We start from the raw sequence: 16739 nt of genomic DNA, 5'->3' as shown, positions 1-16739 counted from the left end.
ACCCTAACACACCTGAGTCTAACACACCTGAGTCTAACAATGATCTAACTGTGACGAGCATCCAGCCTGTGAATGTTCTCATTTGTCCAGGTCGTCGTTATCCCCAATTTCAGTGAAAAGCAACTGGACTTGGTTATTTGTGACAAGCATCAGTTGCTTGATAACGAGCAGATCATTAGATTCGGGTGTGTGTGGAGCAGAGAGAAACCTAAAACATGCAGGACAGTGGCTCTCCAGGAGCCGGAGTGCCTGCCCCTGGTGTATGTGAAGCCCTGAAAAGTATCTTCCAGCCTTCGGATAATGTGCAAACAGAGAATAAGAGCTCTTTCTTTATGCAAGACGTCTAAAACTGTTCTGCTCTTGTTTTTATTCTGAAGTTCACTTTTGCTGCATTAATCTATTTAATCTAAACACACACAGACACACACGCACACACACATCTCTTTTGTATTTGTGTCGTGACTAAAGCATTTCTACATGTTTCAGTTTGAATTTAGCCTCTTCTAAACCTAGTTTTGCTCCTGTTCCTGAACCCGAGGTCACTCCAAATGAATTTGCGGATTCGCTGTTTTTGATTCCACATTTTAACGCATGGCTGTTTAGTTTCCCTTTGACCTTTCTGATTATATGAATCCTTTTTCAGTGCTTTTGTACTGTATGTTTTCTTTTTAGGGTGAAATCTCAAAACTTCACAAGGTCACACATTCAATTTGACGATGAATACACTGGAAGGCATTTTAATGAAGGCAAAGAATATGAAATCACCTGTGCTGGGTGAAGTGCCTCTAACTGTGAATTATGCAGAGAAGGTGAATGATGTAGGATTTTAACAGTGAAAGCTGCTTTTTAAAGAATAATGACACATCAAAGGCACCTGAGAGATGTCTGAAGTTGAATAAAACTGAACTTTTCAGCTGCAATCAAAATTTAAATGGCTTTTAATTATGTAATCATTACCCACTTACACGCACACTTATACACTCCAGGTGTTTCTGGGTCTGTATTTTGGGGGTTTGTCCCAGAACTGATCAGTGCAGACTCCATGCACTGGGCTGTGCATAGATTTAGTTTAATCGACGATGATTGGACCGACAACTGGTCCAGACGGCCGGAGCTGTGAGATTTATTTTAGTTTTAGTTTTCTAAAAACTGACGGACTCTCAGAATATCCATGAACGTTCGTGTGTGTGTGTGTGTGTGTGTGTGTGTGTGTGTGTGTGTGTGTGTGTGTGTGTGAGTGTGTGAGTGTGTGAGTGTGTGAGTGTGTGAGTGTGTGAGTGTGTGTGTGTGTGTGTGTGTGTGTGTGTGTGTGTGTGTGTGTGTGTGTGTGTGTGTGTGTGTGTGTGAGTGTGAGTGTGTCTGTCTGTCTGTCTGTCTGTCTGTCTGTGCGCGTGTGTAACCTGTTCCTCTCCTAGGTCGCTGTGTTCTCCAGTCAATCCCACACACAAACAAAAGTTAGACCACCGTATAAAACCATTAACGGTCTTCAAAATGTGCAGCAATCCTAAAATAACTGACTGTTTATCCCCAAAGCAATTTCAGTCAGAAAGCAACTGGACGCGGTTATTTGTTTTCTATTTCCCAGACAAATAACCAAGTCCAGTTGCTTTCTGACTGAAATTGCTTTGGGGAGAACGACGACCTGGACACATGAGACTGTTTATATAACTTGCTTATATAAATGTTATACAATTCATTAACACTCAATGCATCTACTGAAAGAAGAACAACTGTTCACAAAAGGGCCTCCTGTGACTCCAACGACTGTCGTTCAGACTCAATAGAGCACTAACCAAGTCCAAACCAACTTCCCACCAACGACTGTCACTCTAACGACGGTCGTTCAGACCCAATAGAGCACTAACCAAGTCCAAACCAACTTCCCACTAACGACTGGACCAGGACCAACACTAACGAAGTCCAAACCAACTTCCCACCAACGACTGTCACTCTAACGGTCGTTGGCACTTGGAGCACAAAGGTTTCCAGTGACATCATCGGCCTTGTGAGAGGTTAAATACCTGGATCCGCACACCAGTTAGTTGGACCAGTCCCAGCCTGGTCCAGTCCCAGCCTGGTCGTGTTCCTGGTCCAGTCCCAGCCTGGTCCTGGTCCTGGTCCAGTCCCAGCCTGGTCAGATACATGAACTGATGAAGCCTCTTGGATGAGAGGTGAAACGTCTTCCTAGACAAATAACCAAGTCCAGTTGCTTTTGACTGAAATTGCTTTGAGGATAATGACGACCTGGACACATGAGAACATTCACATGCTTAATGCACCTACAGTATAGTTTATAATTTACAATGTAGTTATCTTTGTTTCCATTAGCCAGTCAGCATAAATATGACAATGTCAGTCGTAGTTGTATCAGCTCAGGGAGTTTGTTCTAAGGGTCAAACTTTATTTTGCCTTCTTCGATCAGGCCAGCTGTTTCTCCCTGTTTGAGGCCTTTATGCTAAGCTAACTATCCTCCGACACACATCAAAGTGCCATCGATCATTTCATTCTCTTCAGGAAAGTAAATCAACGTATTTCACAAAATAATTTCCAGCTGTTACATGAACGACTGTTTCCAGTATGGAGACAACAGCGGAGTCAAGTCACACAAACTGCCGTCAAGCTCTCAACGCCTGCACACTTTTTGTCTGTCTCCATTTTAAAGCGTGCTATAAAACGAGCTGTTGTGACCTCCAGGATAATCACAGCCTCGTGAAACTTTACAACCACAAACTAGAGACTTAGGGCGTTCAAAGGATGGATGACCTTCATAGGTGTGTAGACAGTAAGGGGGTTTCTGAGCAGTTTACACAACACAAGTGCTCGCCATCCGATCGCCCAAAAATAACATTTTTTTTACAGAAATCTGCAGATGTTGAAAATGTTTGATCCTAAATCATCATCAAATGTTCATCAAGGTTTGGGTGTCTTATTTTGGAGGGATTTTCAAAATAACTTTTGTTATGATTTAGCACTATGAATTCAAAAAATTGAAATTACTTGAATTTTTGACTCTCAAGATGTAAAAAAAAATGTTAAATTTCGCATAAAATCTGCGTTATAAATGGTATCAACTCAAAATCACTGCAGAAGCTTATGAGACACAAAAGAGCATGAGAACAACATCATAATGCTCTATATATTATATGTATACAGTCTGAAACAGGTGTCTCAAACTGATGCATGAAGGGGCCGCTGTGGCTGCAGGTTTTTATTCCAACCAAGCAAGAACACACCTCACTCGACTTATTCAACCACCTGAATTGCCTTCACACATTTGGATTTGTTGGATTAGGTGTGTAGGTGCTTGGTTGGAATGAAAACCTGCAGCCACAGCGACCCTTTACTGGATTAGTTTGACACCCCTGCTCTAAAACCTTGATTTATTTGAATTGAATTGGCGAAATAATTAGAATAATCCACCTGAACATACCCCTGTGCCCACCCTCTACACTCAAAACACTGGGGTGGGTTGCTAATGACTCCTGTAGAGAGGAAACTTATTGTTGTTTGGGACTTGAGCCTATTTTTAGACGTGTGCACCAAACCTTTCTGTGAGGCAGTACTTACTTTTGACCCACGACGGCTTTCCCTGTTTGTCTAATTGCCGCTATCTCTGCATCACTCACCATCTCCCCATTTCTCCTCTCCTCCAGCCACATCTCCTCCTTCGACTCCTTCCCCCGCCTGGACCCACCACCCCCAACGGGGAAGAAGCGCCTCCCTCGGGCGCTGAAGACCACCCAGGACATGATGATCTCCTCTGATCCCGTTGTCTCCTCTCCGGACCCGGTTGAATCTCCGTCCTTCCTCTCTTCTCCTGAAAAGACGCCCCTCGTCGTCAAGGAGGAGCTGAGGAACAGTGAGGACCAACAGCGGGGCGAGAAGGAGGCCGGGGGGTCAGAGGAGCTCACGCTGCCGCCGAGCCCAGCAGAGAAGAAAGTCGCTGCTGAGTGGGAGACGGCGGGCAGCAACGGCAAAGTTGACGGAGTGATTGAAGTAGATGACGTGGGAAACGGGAGCATTGAAGGAGGCGAGGAGGAACACCAGCCCCAGCTGCAGCTCTCCGTACCAGACCTCATCAACAAAGATCCGCCCCCGCCGGAGCCCAGAGCTAAGTCCTGCGATGTCTGGCAGAAGGCTCCGGGGCCAGACTCCCGGCTGGCCTCCACTCCCTGCTCGGGGAAAACCTCCTGTCGCATCAGCCTTGGCGAGGAGGTCCTGCTGGGGAACGGCGCCCCCTGCGGTAAAGGCACCGGAGCGAGCGCTGAAGACTCTGAGCCCCACCCGGACCTGCTGTCGTTTGAGTAACGAGCAGAGCCGGGGCGAGATACCACTTAAGTGTGTCTCAAAAAGTTTGACTCTTGCTCTTAATTTTAACTCAAGGGGCTTATGAGGTAATTCAAACAGACTGATGATAAGCTCCGCGCATCAAAGATTCACTTTTAAATATGTATAACTCTCCCTGCTCCAGGGAAAAGGGAACAAGTGCTTCCAGGAATCGGAGCGGGGCCCGGATGTGTTTGAACTTTTTGACAACTTTTTTTAAGATGTGCGTCTGAGTTTTAATGTCAGTCTGGTCCTCCAACATCAGCTGATCTGAGGTCAGTGAGCTTCTTCCTGATGATATGAGCACAGAGCTGCGCGGCACCGGGTGATGAATAAGAAGCAAGAGAGAACACGTGTCGGAGGTGACGGTTCACCGTGCTGCAGAGGGGATTCAAATGTATCATTTCAACTATAAATCACACAGCTATTAAGGAATATAATTTTATCACAGAGTATTTATCATGTCTTAGCTCGTCTGCTTTAGAAACGCAATAACACCAGCTAATGTAATAATGAATGTAATTAACGTCATGAAATGTCCCTTTAAATGGGCTGAAAATGTAAAATCACGTTAATTCATTAGTGGCCAGCACATTTTTACATTAGATATTTTAAAGAACGCATTGATTTTTCCTGTTAACATTAAATTATTATGTCATCATGCCGTTAATTTAAAGGAACATTTTAAAACACCATTTAAAGGGACATTCATCTCATGACAGTCGCACTGTAAGTCCATATTCTACAAAAGCTGCTGCAACAAAACCGACTATAAACCGCCACTGATAAGAGCTGTAACGCAACGTCACTTACATTCAGTATAATCAGGATAATAAGTGTTGGAACGAAGGAAGCGAGAGTGAGAGGATGAACGAACGCGGACGTGAGAGATGGAAAGGGGACAAAGGGGGAGTTCACTTTCAGTTCAGTCGATAGAAAATGTCTCGATGTCCGGACTCATTTAAGTGAATCATTCTGACCCATTTAGGTCCAGTAGGAGTTTTCAACGTGTCCCCTCCTACACACGGACCTTTGGCACAGACTGTGGCCCTGAAAATTACCCTTTTATAAATCTCAGCATGTAAGAATATTGATCCACACCCAATTAATGGCTTGTTTTGGTGTGGTGGTTATCGCTATCACCTCACAGTGAGAGGGTTCCTGGTTCAAATCCCGGCTGGGGCCCTTCTGTGTGGAGTTTGCATGTTGTCCCCGTGTCTGCGTGGGTTTTCTCCGGGTTCTCCGGTTTCCTCCCACAGTCAAAAGAGGTGCACGTGTTAGGTTCATTCATCACCAGGAACCCTTTTGCTGTGAGGCGACAGTGCTAACCACCACACCGCCGTGTACATATTATGTTTACGACTTGTCATTGAAGCAGACACACACACACACACACACACACAGATATAGTCAACAACCAAACCATTAGATGTCATACGTACATGAGCGCTTCTTCGGTCTAGGATCAGAGAGTCTTCCAGGCTTCCTCTCTGCTGACAAAAAGAGTCTCCTGAACTGAAAGTAAACAAAATCAGACAGAGTCAGGATGAAAGGGTGGATGAAGGGTTAGGGACGCGCGGCGTGTGGAGGGGCGGGCTGCCGAAAAGTTGTTTTTGAGCCAAAGACAGAGAAGATAACGAGCTGTCATCAGAGGGAGATGAAAGATGTGCGTTTCATTCGAGCACGTCGTTAAGTGACGGAGCAGAGGCCCAGACAGAAATTAGCGGCTCAGTCAGACAGGTTGTTTTTGTCATGTTGCTTTTAGCGAGCGATAAATCATACAGAAGGGTTTTTTCTTTCTTCTCTTTTATTTTCACTTCATCTACTGATGAAAAGCCAAAGTCACAGGATTGAAACGTTTTAAAAGCAATTCATAACCTTGTTTCGGATCTTCGGATTTTTCCGACGCCCGAGAGAGGGTGTCGGGTGTGTTCGGCCCCGTGAAGGGGAGCTGACATCTACAGGAATGAGCCTGCAGCTGTATCAGTCGGCTCCGTCTACGCGTTGCTGTAGGAGGAGTGTGATCTAGATGTTTTGGCTCAATCAAAGAGGAAATCTGTGTTCTTATGACACTTTTAGAAGAATGAAGGATTATTACTTTATTAATCCCGCTAGGGGAAATTCAATTTTTTCACTCTGTTATTATTATCACACAGGTTACACACACACACACACACACACACACACAGGCCCGAGATACACACACATGCACAGACAGGACCTATATACATGCAATTAATGCAGAGACGTCAGAGCGAGGGGGCTGCCAATGGATCGGCGCCCCAAGCAGTTGGGAGTTCGGTGCCTTGCTCAACAGCACCTCTCCAGCCACCACCTCGAAGGGGCGACCCTACGGTTTCCATCCAAGTCACCTATGGACTGAGCTACTGCCGCCCCGTCTGAGCATCTGTTCCGTAGATCAGCTGGAATTAAAGTTCACCACAGACACACATTACAGACCCAAATCTCGACACTAAAATTAACCCGTTTCTTCTGCGAGATCCTGAAGTGGCCTCTATAAAGTGACCTCTGTGCCCTCGCAGGGATTTCCTGGCTTTAAAAAAGGAGCAAAACATTCCCAGAAGACACCGAGACGCACACAGAGCCAGCTGTAGTCGCGGTCGGGTCGTGCCCGGCAGAAGGAGAGGAATGTGGGGCCGGATAAAGGAAGCTTTGTCTCTTTCAGTCCGTCCCTCGTCTCTCCGACTGTGTCTGACATACTCCAAGTGTCACCTTTTATTTTACAGCTGTGGCCAAACAGCTGGCGTCCCCACAAACAAAAGTAGTACAAAATATGACTTTACCAACTATTTTTTATCTAGAAATCCTAAGAAGAAGCAGATGTTTCAGCAGTGGATATCAAAGAAAGCACAAACATGTTTGCATTGCTCCATTACACATAAGTATGATAATGTTTACAGTTTTGGGTGAACCGATCTTATAAATATCCGGGAACAAGATATGAACTGTACAAGAAATATGATTTTTAAACGTGCTACAGCAACGAGAACACGTAAACTTGATGATGTGGCACTGATAATAACCCAAACTTCATCACACATATTCAAAATAGCACATTTGAACGCTTAAGGAGGGGGGAAAAAAGGAGTTCAAGTACCTCGGGATCTTGTTCACGAGTGAGGGGACGATGGAGCGTGAGTTTGGCCGGAGAATCGGAGCAGCGGGGGCGGTGCTGCAGTCGCTCTACCGCACCGTTGTGATAAAAAGAGAGCTGAGGAAGACAAAGCTCTGGATCCACCGCTCAGTCCTGGTTCCTACCCTCACCTGTGGTCATGAAAGCTGGGTCAGGACCGAAAGAACGAGGTCGCGGGTACAAGCAGCCGAAATGGGTTTTCTCAGGAGGGGGTCTGGAGTCTCCCTTAGAGAGAGGGGGAGAAGTTCAGCATCCGTGAGGAACTCGGAGTAGAGCCGCTGCTCCTTTGCGTTGAAAGGAGCCAGTTGAGGTGGTTCAGGATCATCTGGTAAGGATGAACCCTGGGCGCCTCCCTAGGGAGGTGTTCCAGGCACGTCCAGCTGGGAGGAGGCCTCGGGGAAGACCCAGGACCAGGTGGAGAGATTAGATCTCCACACTGGCCTGGGAACGCCTCAGGATCCCCCAGTTAGAGCTGGTTAATGTGGCCCAGGAAAGGGAAGTTTTGGGTCCCCTGCTAAAGCTGCTGCCCCCATGACCCGACCCCGGATAAGAGGCTGAAGAAGAGATGAGATGAGTTGTGTTGTTATTGAACTTAAATGTCTTAAAGACCCTGAAAAGCCCACGGCTTCATAGCTCGCTGTGTTGTCATGTTGCCATAACACATTCTGGCAGCTCCCTATGTGAATGCACAGGGCTCATTCTACGCAATTCTTGATTTACACACTAATGAAAACATAATAATGAATATTATATTCTATCCTACACGCTGGATCTTTTAATGTTTTCATTAAACGTAAACTCGGTGGCGGTGGTTTGCTCAACTTCGACCGACAGTGCTCGAAATATAAGTCTACGTATTTGTTGATTGAGGTTGCTACTTCCTGAAGTATGAAATACGTGACATTGTTTCTATTTTTGACTTTAAACAAGTGAGAAACACAGTTCGTTGGAAAATACGCCAAATTGTTCAAACTTTGGTAGAATTTTGGTAGAGTTTGTGTACACACGCATCACTCAAGATATGTTTGAAAAGCTAAAAAAGCATCTTGTGGTTTGTCCGTCTTCTGAATCTGTCGTATACTTTCAGCAGCAGTGAGGTTGTTTTCAGGTTTTGGCTAAGAAAGTGTCACTCACTCAGAGGCACACACACACACACACACACACACACACACACATTCTTAAACCACCACTCACACACACACAAGACACATGAAGGGTTTCTCGGAGGGTGTCAGACTTTCTGAGATGTCTAATTTTTTTCCTTTTAGCAAAAATCGTGTAAATAAAAGAAGCTTAACGCGTTTGAAGACACTCAGAGCCGCTCTACACTTTAGCTACCGTGCGTCCTTTAAAACCACTAAAGCAGATTTCTATTGTATTTTCTCATGAAGGAACAGTGGTGTACATTTTATTGAGATATTCTATTGCTCTTTGTTTTTTTGTTTTTTTTAATACAACATGTGTGAACGTGAAAATCGCTCTAACAAATGAAGGAAATTGATTTATTTTGATATTCACTCGTAGAGAATCTAGTCGTGGTGATCGGTGCCGTTTAGATGCATCGATTAATTTGATAAAAGACAAAAAACGATCTTACTTTCTGTTTTTTATGTTGTTGAATCTTTAATTTTTATCTTTGTGAAGCCGGTCGACGTGATTTCAGCCGTTCTGATGATGAGTGAAGGACATGAAACGCTGCACATGAGAACTTTGGACCCGCTGGACCTTTTATTTTATCACTCTGTGGCTTAAAACTGCTGCAAATTAAACCCTTAAATCTAAAAAATATGCTACAGAAATCAAAGCGAATCAATGATTGTTGTTTCTTTTATTTTCCTGATGTATCTTTTTTTAAAGTGGGGCTGTAATAACTCCTGAAAATGACTGTAACCTTTTTCAAAAAAATCTGAAATAGACCTAATCATGACCTCCGTTTGTGTCGTGTCTTTGTAAAGATTCGTTGTGACTTTTTCCTTCTCTGTGTAGAAAAGGCCTCTCTTCATTTGTCGTGGGCATATCCCGTCTTTCATGTCTTTCCTTCGTCTTGTTCCTGCGGTGACGGGTGACGGCAGCCAGCCCCACCCCACCCCCCTCCATCCTGCCACAACACTTCCTGTTTTGACGGAGCTGATGTCCTCGTCACTTTTCTTTTTTCTCGACATCTGAATCTGTGTCAGTCTTCAGTACAGACGGGCTGTGTGTGTGTGTGTGTGTGTGTGTGTGTGTGTGTGTGTGTGTGTGTGTGTGTGTGTGTGTGTGTGTGTGTGTGTGTGTGTGTGTGTGTGTGTGTGTGTGTGTGTGTGTGTGTGTGTGTGTGTGTGTGTGTGTGTGTGTGTGTGTGTGTGTGTGTGTGTGTGTGTGTGTGTGTGTGTGTGTGTGTGTGTGTGTGTGTGTGTGTGCGCGCGCGCGCGTCTCATCTGCATCTGTGTCAGTCTTCAGTACAGACGGGCTCTGTGTGTGTGTGTGTGTGTGTGCATGTGCGTGCATGTGTGTCTCATCTGAACCTGTGTCAGTCTTCAGTACAGACGAGCTCTGTGTGTGTCTTTGTGTGTGTCTTTGTGTGTGTGTGTCTCATCTAAATCTGTCAGTCTTCAGTACAGACGGGCTGTGTGTGTGTGTGTGTGTGTGTGTGTGTGTGTGTGTGTGTGTGTGTGTGTGTGTGTGTGTGTGTGTGTGTGTGTGTGTGTGTGTGTGTGTGTGTGTGTGTGTGTGTGTGTGTGTGTGTGTGTGTGTGTGTGTGTGTGTGTGTGTGTGTGTGTGTGTGTGTTGATAGACTGTCTGTTTTGGGGGGAATTCAGAAGTGGAAAAGCTGCTCTGATGTTTAATTCATCTGTGCCGTTCGTCCTAATTTGTGGAAATCCTGGTCCTCCTCTCTGCGTCTCCGAGTGTCGCGGCCCCGTGTCTGATGCCGCTGCTGCTGCGTCCCGTCAGGAATACGAGACGGAGGAGGACGCCGGGATTGGAGATGACGACCGCAGGACGAGGCTGCTTGTTTACACAACTTCCACATCAGTGATGTAAACAGCAAATCAGCGAAGACACACAGGTCGTGTCACTGCTTAATAATTCAAACATGATGCATTTATTCATTCTCTATACAGAAATCTAGGCTCCTATGCATAATAAATCAAGTGTTCGGGGCAGTTCGACAGGCTGGATCAGTCTACACAGCCTAACGTTGTTTTTATCTCCTTTCTCCAACTTCTCCTGATGAGTTTCTTTGCTAATTTGTGAAAAGTTTATAACATAATTTTCAAGTTTTGCAGTAAACACAGTTCAACAGTTTCAGAACTAAAACTCTCGGTTACCCAAATTCAAAAAACTCAATCTCGGTGCAACACTTTGGTGTATACCAAAGACGAGTATACCAGACGTGTCTGAGGCTGTCGGGGGTCGTAACGCTGCGGCCCGCCCCGACCAGATGAGGAGGTGAATGCCAAACTGGTGAGTAGACAGGAACAGCAGAGTCACGATCACAGCCAGTGTCTCTCTCTAAATGCCATCCACCCATGTGATATGTGGAAACACAGACGAGGAAGTGGAGACGGATAAATGTCAAAAGAAGAAAGAATTCAAAGATAAAAACTTCCCCGAGACCCTGTCACTGTGCAGATAACCTTTGGATGCATCTCCAGCTTCACGTGGAAAAGTCTTTTCTTAGTTCGTAGCAACTACAAACTGGTTTAAATCAGGAAACTTTAACACTTAGAGTCCTCCTCCACTCCAAAGTGTGTTTTTCTTATCATCCCCTTAAAGATGTCACCTTGACTCTCGGACTTGCTTCTTTAAATCGTGACTTTAAGGATGTCTTAAAATGACTGTTGTTAGGGATCAACTGTGCGTGTAGTTAGACACAATTAAGCGTTCAAACAAAGCAACAACTTTGTTCCTTCAAGGTTGAAAGGAGTGAAGTCAGCCGGGACTACAGAGATGTGCTGTTTCATAATCCTCATGTCTGTTTTTCACGCTGTGACTTTCACACAGAACATGACGAAAAAAACGTTCAAAAAAGTATGTTAATGTGCAAATTAATCACAGACAAGTGCAATACATTTAGGGAATGAGTCCTTACCTCGGGATCATGTTCACGAGTGAGGGGACGATGGAGCGTGAGTTTGGCCGGAGAATCGGAGCAGCGGGGGCGGAGCTGCAGTCGCTCTACCGCACCATTGTGACGTAAAGAGAGCTGAGGAACGCAAAGCTCTCGATCTACCGGTCAATCTTGGTTCCTACCCTCACCTGTGGTCATGAAAGCTGGGTCAGGACCCAAAGAACGAGTTTGCAGGTACAGGCGGCCGAAATGTGTTTCCCCAGGAGAGTCGCTGGAGTCTCCCTTAGAGAGAGGGGGAGAAGTTCAGCATCCGTGAGGAACTCGGAGTAGAGCCGCTGCTCCTTTGTGTTGAAAGGAGCCAGTTGAGGTGGTTCAGGATCATCTAGTAAGGATGAACCCTGGGCGCCTCCCTAGGGAGGTGTTCCAGGCACGTCCAGCTGGGAGGAGGCCTCGGGGAAGACCCAGGACCAGGTGGAGAGATTAGATCTCCACACTGGCCTGGGAACGCCTCAGGATCCCCCAGTTAGAGCTGGTTAATGTGGCCCGGGAAAGGGAAGTTTGGGGTCCGCTGCTAAAGCTGCTGCCCCCGCGACACGACCCCGGATAAGAGGCTGAAGATGAGATGTTTTCTGAAATCGTGTCTTTAAATATGCAAATGAGACATTATCTTACGGGATAATTTACATACATTTCCAGAACAGAAATGTGAACATTGGATAAGTAGTTGGATAAGTATAAGAGCCAAAGGTTTTTACAGAGGAAAGTTGGATATTTTTTTTATATAACTCCATAAATCATAAAATACTGGCAACAGCCTTAAAAACTGGATTTTCTTCATGTTTTCTGTATCAAATGTTGTATAAATCAGGCTGTGAATGATGTTTGAACAAAGGCCTCTCTAAAAACCTTCAGAATGTAGAAAGAAATGAAACTGGAGAGTTTGATTTATGTAAGTGCTGCTGAGGTGGAGATTTCTCTCTCTGAGTGAGAAACAACTCATTTTGAGAACATTCATACGTTCTGCAGGTGAACAGGATACAAAAATGTTAACACGTTAATAGATATCACCATGAAACAGGTTTTCTGAAATGTTGTGTTTAAATATGCAAATTAGGCATTAAACTAATGTTAACTACTGGTGAATTTAGAATAAATCTACAGACACAAATTGACAAAGTGAAGTAAAATAAACACCTAAATGCGTATTTCTTCATTTTACTAGTCTGAAAGAAGAAAAGTTAAGGATGCAAAATAGCCCAGTAATGACAGTTTAAGGGCAGAATGACAGTTTAAGGGCAGAAATGGCAGAATGAGAGTTTAAGGGCAGGATTGGCAGTTTAAGGGCAGGAATGGCAGCTCAGTGTCTCCTGTTATTTCGCTTTTTGGGATTTGTGCCCACTACAGTTATCCCCAAAGCCCTGAACACCACACACCGGGTTTGTTTGTCTCTCTCTCTCCCTCACAGACAGCCTCTCGACCCTCAGCGGCCTGCCGGCCCGAAGCATTAGTCACTGCCAGCTTGGCAGGATGGACTTATTATCAGGTTTATTGATCAGCGTGGGGAAAGACTGTGTTTGTGTGCGTCTGTGGGAGGGAACAACCACAGAGCCAATCTAGCACCACAAAGCCTCGAAAACAGCTTCATCCACACATGAAAACAGAATCTAATCATTAAAGCTGCCGCTGTTAGCCGACAGCAACAACAGGTTTTACCAAAGCTGTGAAAATCAATACAGTTCGTACAAACCATTTACAAAATTGGGGGGAAGTACGGGACCAAAGAGCACAGAGTCCACAGTCGGTTCTTGTTAGCACACGCTGAACATGCTGTTAATCACGCGTCAGCCCTCATTATCACTGACGCCTCATTAACAGAAAACACCTGTTTTTCATCCGTTGGCAGGAGTTTGTTAACCTGGAGTAACAGCTTAATGCTAATATTAAACTTTACATTAAAGGGAAGGTAACCATGGCAACAGTGCTTGTGTGATGCTGCATCCACAGATGGTCGCCCTCGCTGAAATGGACCTAATGGTGAGTAAATCTGAACCATAAAGACAGGTCTAAATATAGTCTAAGGCAGTACTTACGTACGTTAGGGGAGAGTGTGGCGTAACTCAGTTAATTTGAAAATAAATCAATAATGATTTGGTAAAAATGTCCCCTGAACAGTCGAGATAGGATCAAAAATATTTCCCAACAACATTAGTTTATTGACTGCTGCAATTTCCCAGCTTGGGATCAATAAAGTATTTCTATTCTATTAAGTGAATGAAGTTTGGATCCTCCCCAAAATTGAAAATATGTAAGCTTCTTCAAAACAGCATCTTTCATCAATACATTTGTCCATCAAATGTTTACACTTAGACATGAGCATAAACTACAGCTGTAAGCTTAAAAGGAAATTAAAAAAACTAAAGGTGTATATATATATGTATATATATATGTATGTATATATATATGTATATGTGTGATGAAAAGAGAGCTGAGCTGGAAGGCAAAGCTCTGGATCTACTGGTCAATCTTGGTTCCTACCCTCACCTGTGGTCATGAAAGCTGGGTCATGACTGAAAGAACGAGGTCGCGGGTACAAGCGGCCGAAATGTGTTTCCTCAGGAGGGGGGCTGGAGTCTCCCTTAGAGAGAGGGGGAGAAGTTCAGCATCCGTGAGGAACTCGGAGTAGAGCCGCTGCTCCTTTGTGTTGAAAGGAGCCAGTTGAGGTGGTTCAGGATCATCTGGTAAGGATGAACCCTGGGCGCCTCCCTAGGGAGGTGTTCCAGGCACGTCCAGCTGGGAGGAGGCCTCGGGGAAGACCCAGGACCAGGTGGAGAGATTATATCTCCACACTGGCCTGGGAACGCCTCAGGATCCCCCAGTTAGAGCTGGTTAATGTGGCCCGGGAAAGGGAAGTTTGGGGTCCCCTGCTAGAGCTGCTGCCCCCGTGACCCGACCCCGGATAAGAGGCTGAAGATGAGATGAGATGTATATATCTATATATATATATGTCTGTTTGAAAGGCATAACTTTCTAGAAGAACACATGCATTTGTAGCCCTCAATATAATCTAACTCATATGTGTTAACTCTGTAAATATTTGATATCAATAGAGAACGAGCCTTACTGCATTATATTCCATTATATATTTATATATAATGGAATATATATTCACCACTTGCGGTCACAGTTTGGTGAATCCTCCGTCTGATGTGGGTTAAAAGTGCTGATTCAGCCCCACTGGCTTCTCTAAGTAGGCCACTTTTCTGCTGTAGTTTGAAGAGAAACTAGAGCTTAACCTGCTGCAGGCGTGGCATTGAGGCCACCAATGATCTTATTTCTTTACGGTTGTTTTTAAGCTTACATAATTCCGTTTGTGTCGCAGCCCCTGGCCCTGATCCAGAGGAAGTGTCACAAGTCCCTCAGGTTTTCCTTCCTTTGCTTTTTTTCCCTCCTCTCCCTGCTCGCCTCGCTCTCTCACACAGTAATTGCCGTTGTCTCTCACAGCCCGAGTGCTCCTGCCTGACTTTGACTTGACCTGACTGTTTTGTTCACTCATGACTGACCAACAGACAGACAGCGAGTCGTCCGGAAAAGAAGTGTACGTCTAATTTACAGCCTCCTATGTCCGTACCTCATCCATCCATCTGTCATCTATGGGAGGAGGCTGTCAAAAGAAAGCCCTCTAAAAACAAGTTGGGAGTGGTGGGATGCACCAAGACAGACAGGCTGTTAACTGAGGCAACGTTACATCTGTCTGTGCAGAGAAACTGTCCGCAGGGGCTTCACTGCAAAAACAGTTATTTTAACAAGCCATTAAACGCAGAGTTTTTAAAAGTCTGTAAAGTTTATTTTTCTGTAGGGGAGAAAAACAGAAACCTGTCAGTCAGTAAGTTGTGATTGTTTTCTATATTTCAGATGCAAATCAACGTCTTATTCAGAGTCAAGTTCCCACAGGGGAAAGATGGAAAGAAGGAGAGATATGAAGCCTGAATTAGACTAAATGCATTCTCTTTTTCTTTTTTTTCATTTCCATTTGACTTCACTCCCTAAGGAACTGAGTAAAAGTAATCAAGTCTCTCACTAATAAAAGGGAAAAGCAGCAGAGTCACTTAACAGGCTTCATTATCTCCCTTCTGGAGCAGCTTTCAGAGAGCAGAGTGCACTTTGTGTTTTACACGTCGAGGAAATCGGATGTTAAACGCTGCAGAACGCATTAACTGTGTGGATCACACCCGGCTCCAGCAGGAATGTGACTGGAACTTACGACAACAGACGTTTTCGCAGATTTTACATTTTACATACACTGCTTCTAGTGGGCGACACGGTGAGGTGGTGGTTAGCATTATCACCTCACAGCAAGAGAGTTTCTGGTTCGAATCCCGGCTGGGGCCCTTCTGTGTGGAGTTTGCATGTTCTCCCCGTGTCTGCGTGGGTTTTCTCCGGGTTCTCCGGTTTCCTCCCACAGTCCAAAGACGTGCAGGTGTTCGGTTCATTGATGACTCTAAATCACCCGTAGGTGTGAATGGTTGTCTGTCTCTGTTTGTCTCTATGTGTCCTGTCCAGGGTCTACCCCGCCTCACGCCCGATGTCAGCTGGGATAGGCTCCAGCCCCCCGTGACCGTTAGCTACATGCTAACGTCGAGGAGAGCTGTTATATTGGTTTCTGATGTTAGTTTCTCCCCATTTTTGGTGCCAGTCCCGCTGGAACATGTTTGATTGAGAGGTTTTTGGTTGTGACGCCTTTATTGGTGATTTCTCACAGTTAAAAGTGCTGCTAGCTGTACTCTGTTATAGTCAGGCTAAGTGTGTGATGAATGAACTGACATCTGTGCAGTATGCCTGCAGTGATGGCAACACGTTTACAACCAGCATCTCCCCTAATATCTACGGATGCACCGCCGTGAGATTTTGAGACATTCATGTTCCCATGCATGAATGAACTGTAGTAACTTTATTATGAAGCGCCATAATCAGGTTTATGACCAAATGCATTCCCATTAGTGTCAGCTGTGCATCGTGTTTAGTACAAATGTCTCACTGACACAGTCTTTACTAAGGCTTCAGACTTGTATTATAGGTTCATGTTCCATCGGCCTCTTTTTTCCTTCCTTAAACACTTTTTAACTACTGTTTTTAGGAAAGTTATGTATAAAGTTAATCAGTCACTGTGATATGTAAATGTGTATCAGAATATACATTGCAAAAAGAGAC

At 44.9% G+C, this 16739-nt stretch overlaps 1 protein-coding gene across 1 annotated transcript in view; it reads left to right on the top strand.

Annotated features, from left to right (window-relative positions):
* c6h1orf226 (chromosome 6 C1orf226 homolog) overlaps positions 1-5469 on the top strand; it is a gene marked incomplete at its 5' end in the record, with an annotated part of 20827 nt that extends 15358 nt beyond the window's left edge. Inside the window, 2 exons of the mRNA XM_083940785.1 lie at positions 805-809; positions 3654-5469. Of these exons, the coding sequence (XP_083796911.1) occupies positions 805-809; positions 3654-4308 (660 nt within the window). The 3' untranslated portion in view covers positions 4309-5469. The remainder of the gene's footprint in view (positions 1-804; positions 810-3653) is intronic.
* Positions 5470-16739: the final 11270 nt, after the last annotated feature.

The sequence above is a fragment of the Echiichthys vipera genome (genome assembly GCF_963691815.1).
Source record: "Echiichthys vipera genome assembly, chromosome: 3".
NCBI lineage: Eukaryota > Metazoa > Chordata > Actinopteri > Perciformes > Trachinidae > Echiichthys > Echiichthys vipera.
Note: the sequence above shows the minus strand (reverse complement) of the source record. Positions and strands in the feature narration are given on the sequence as shown.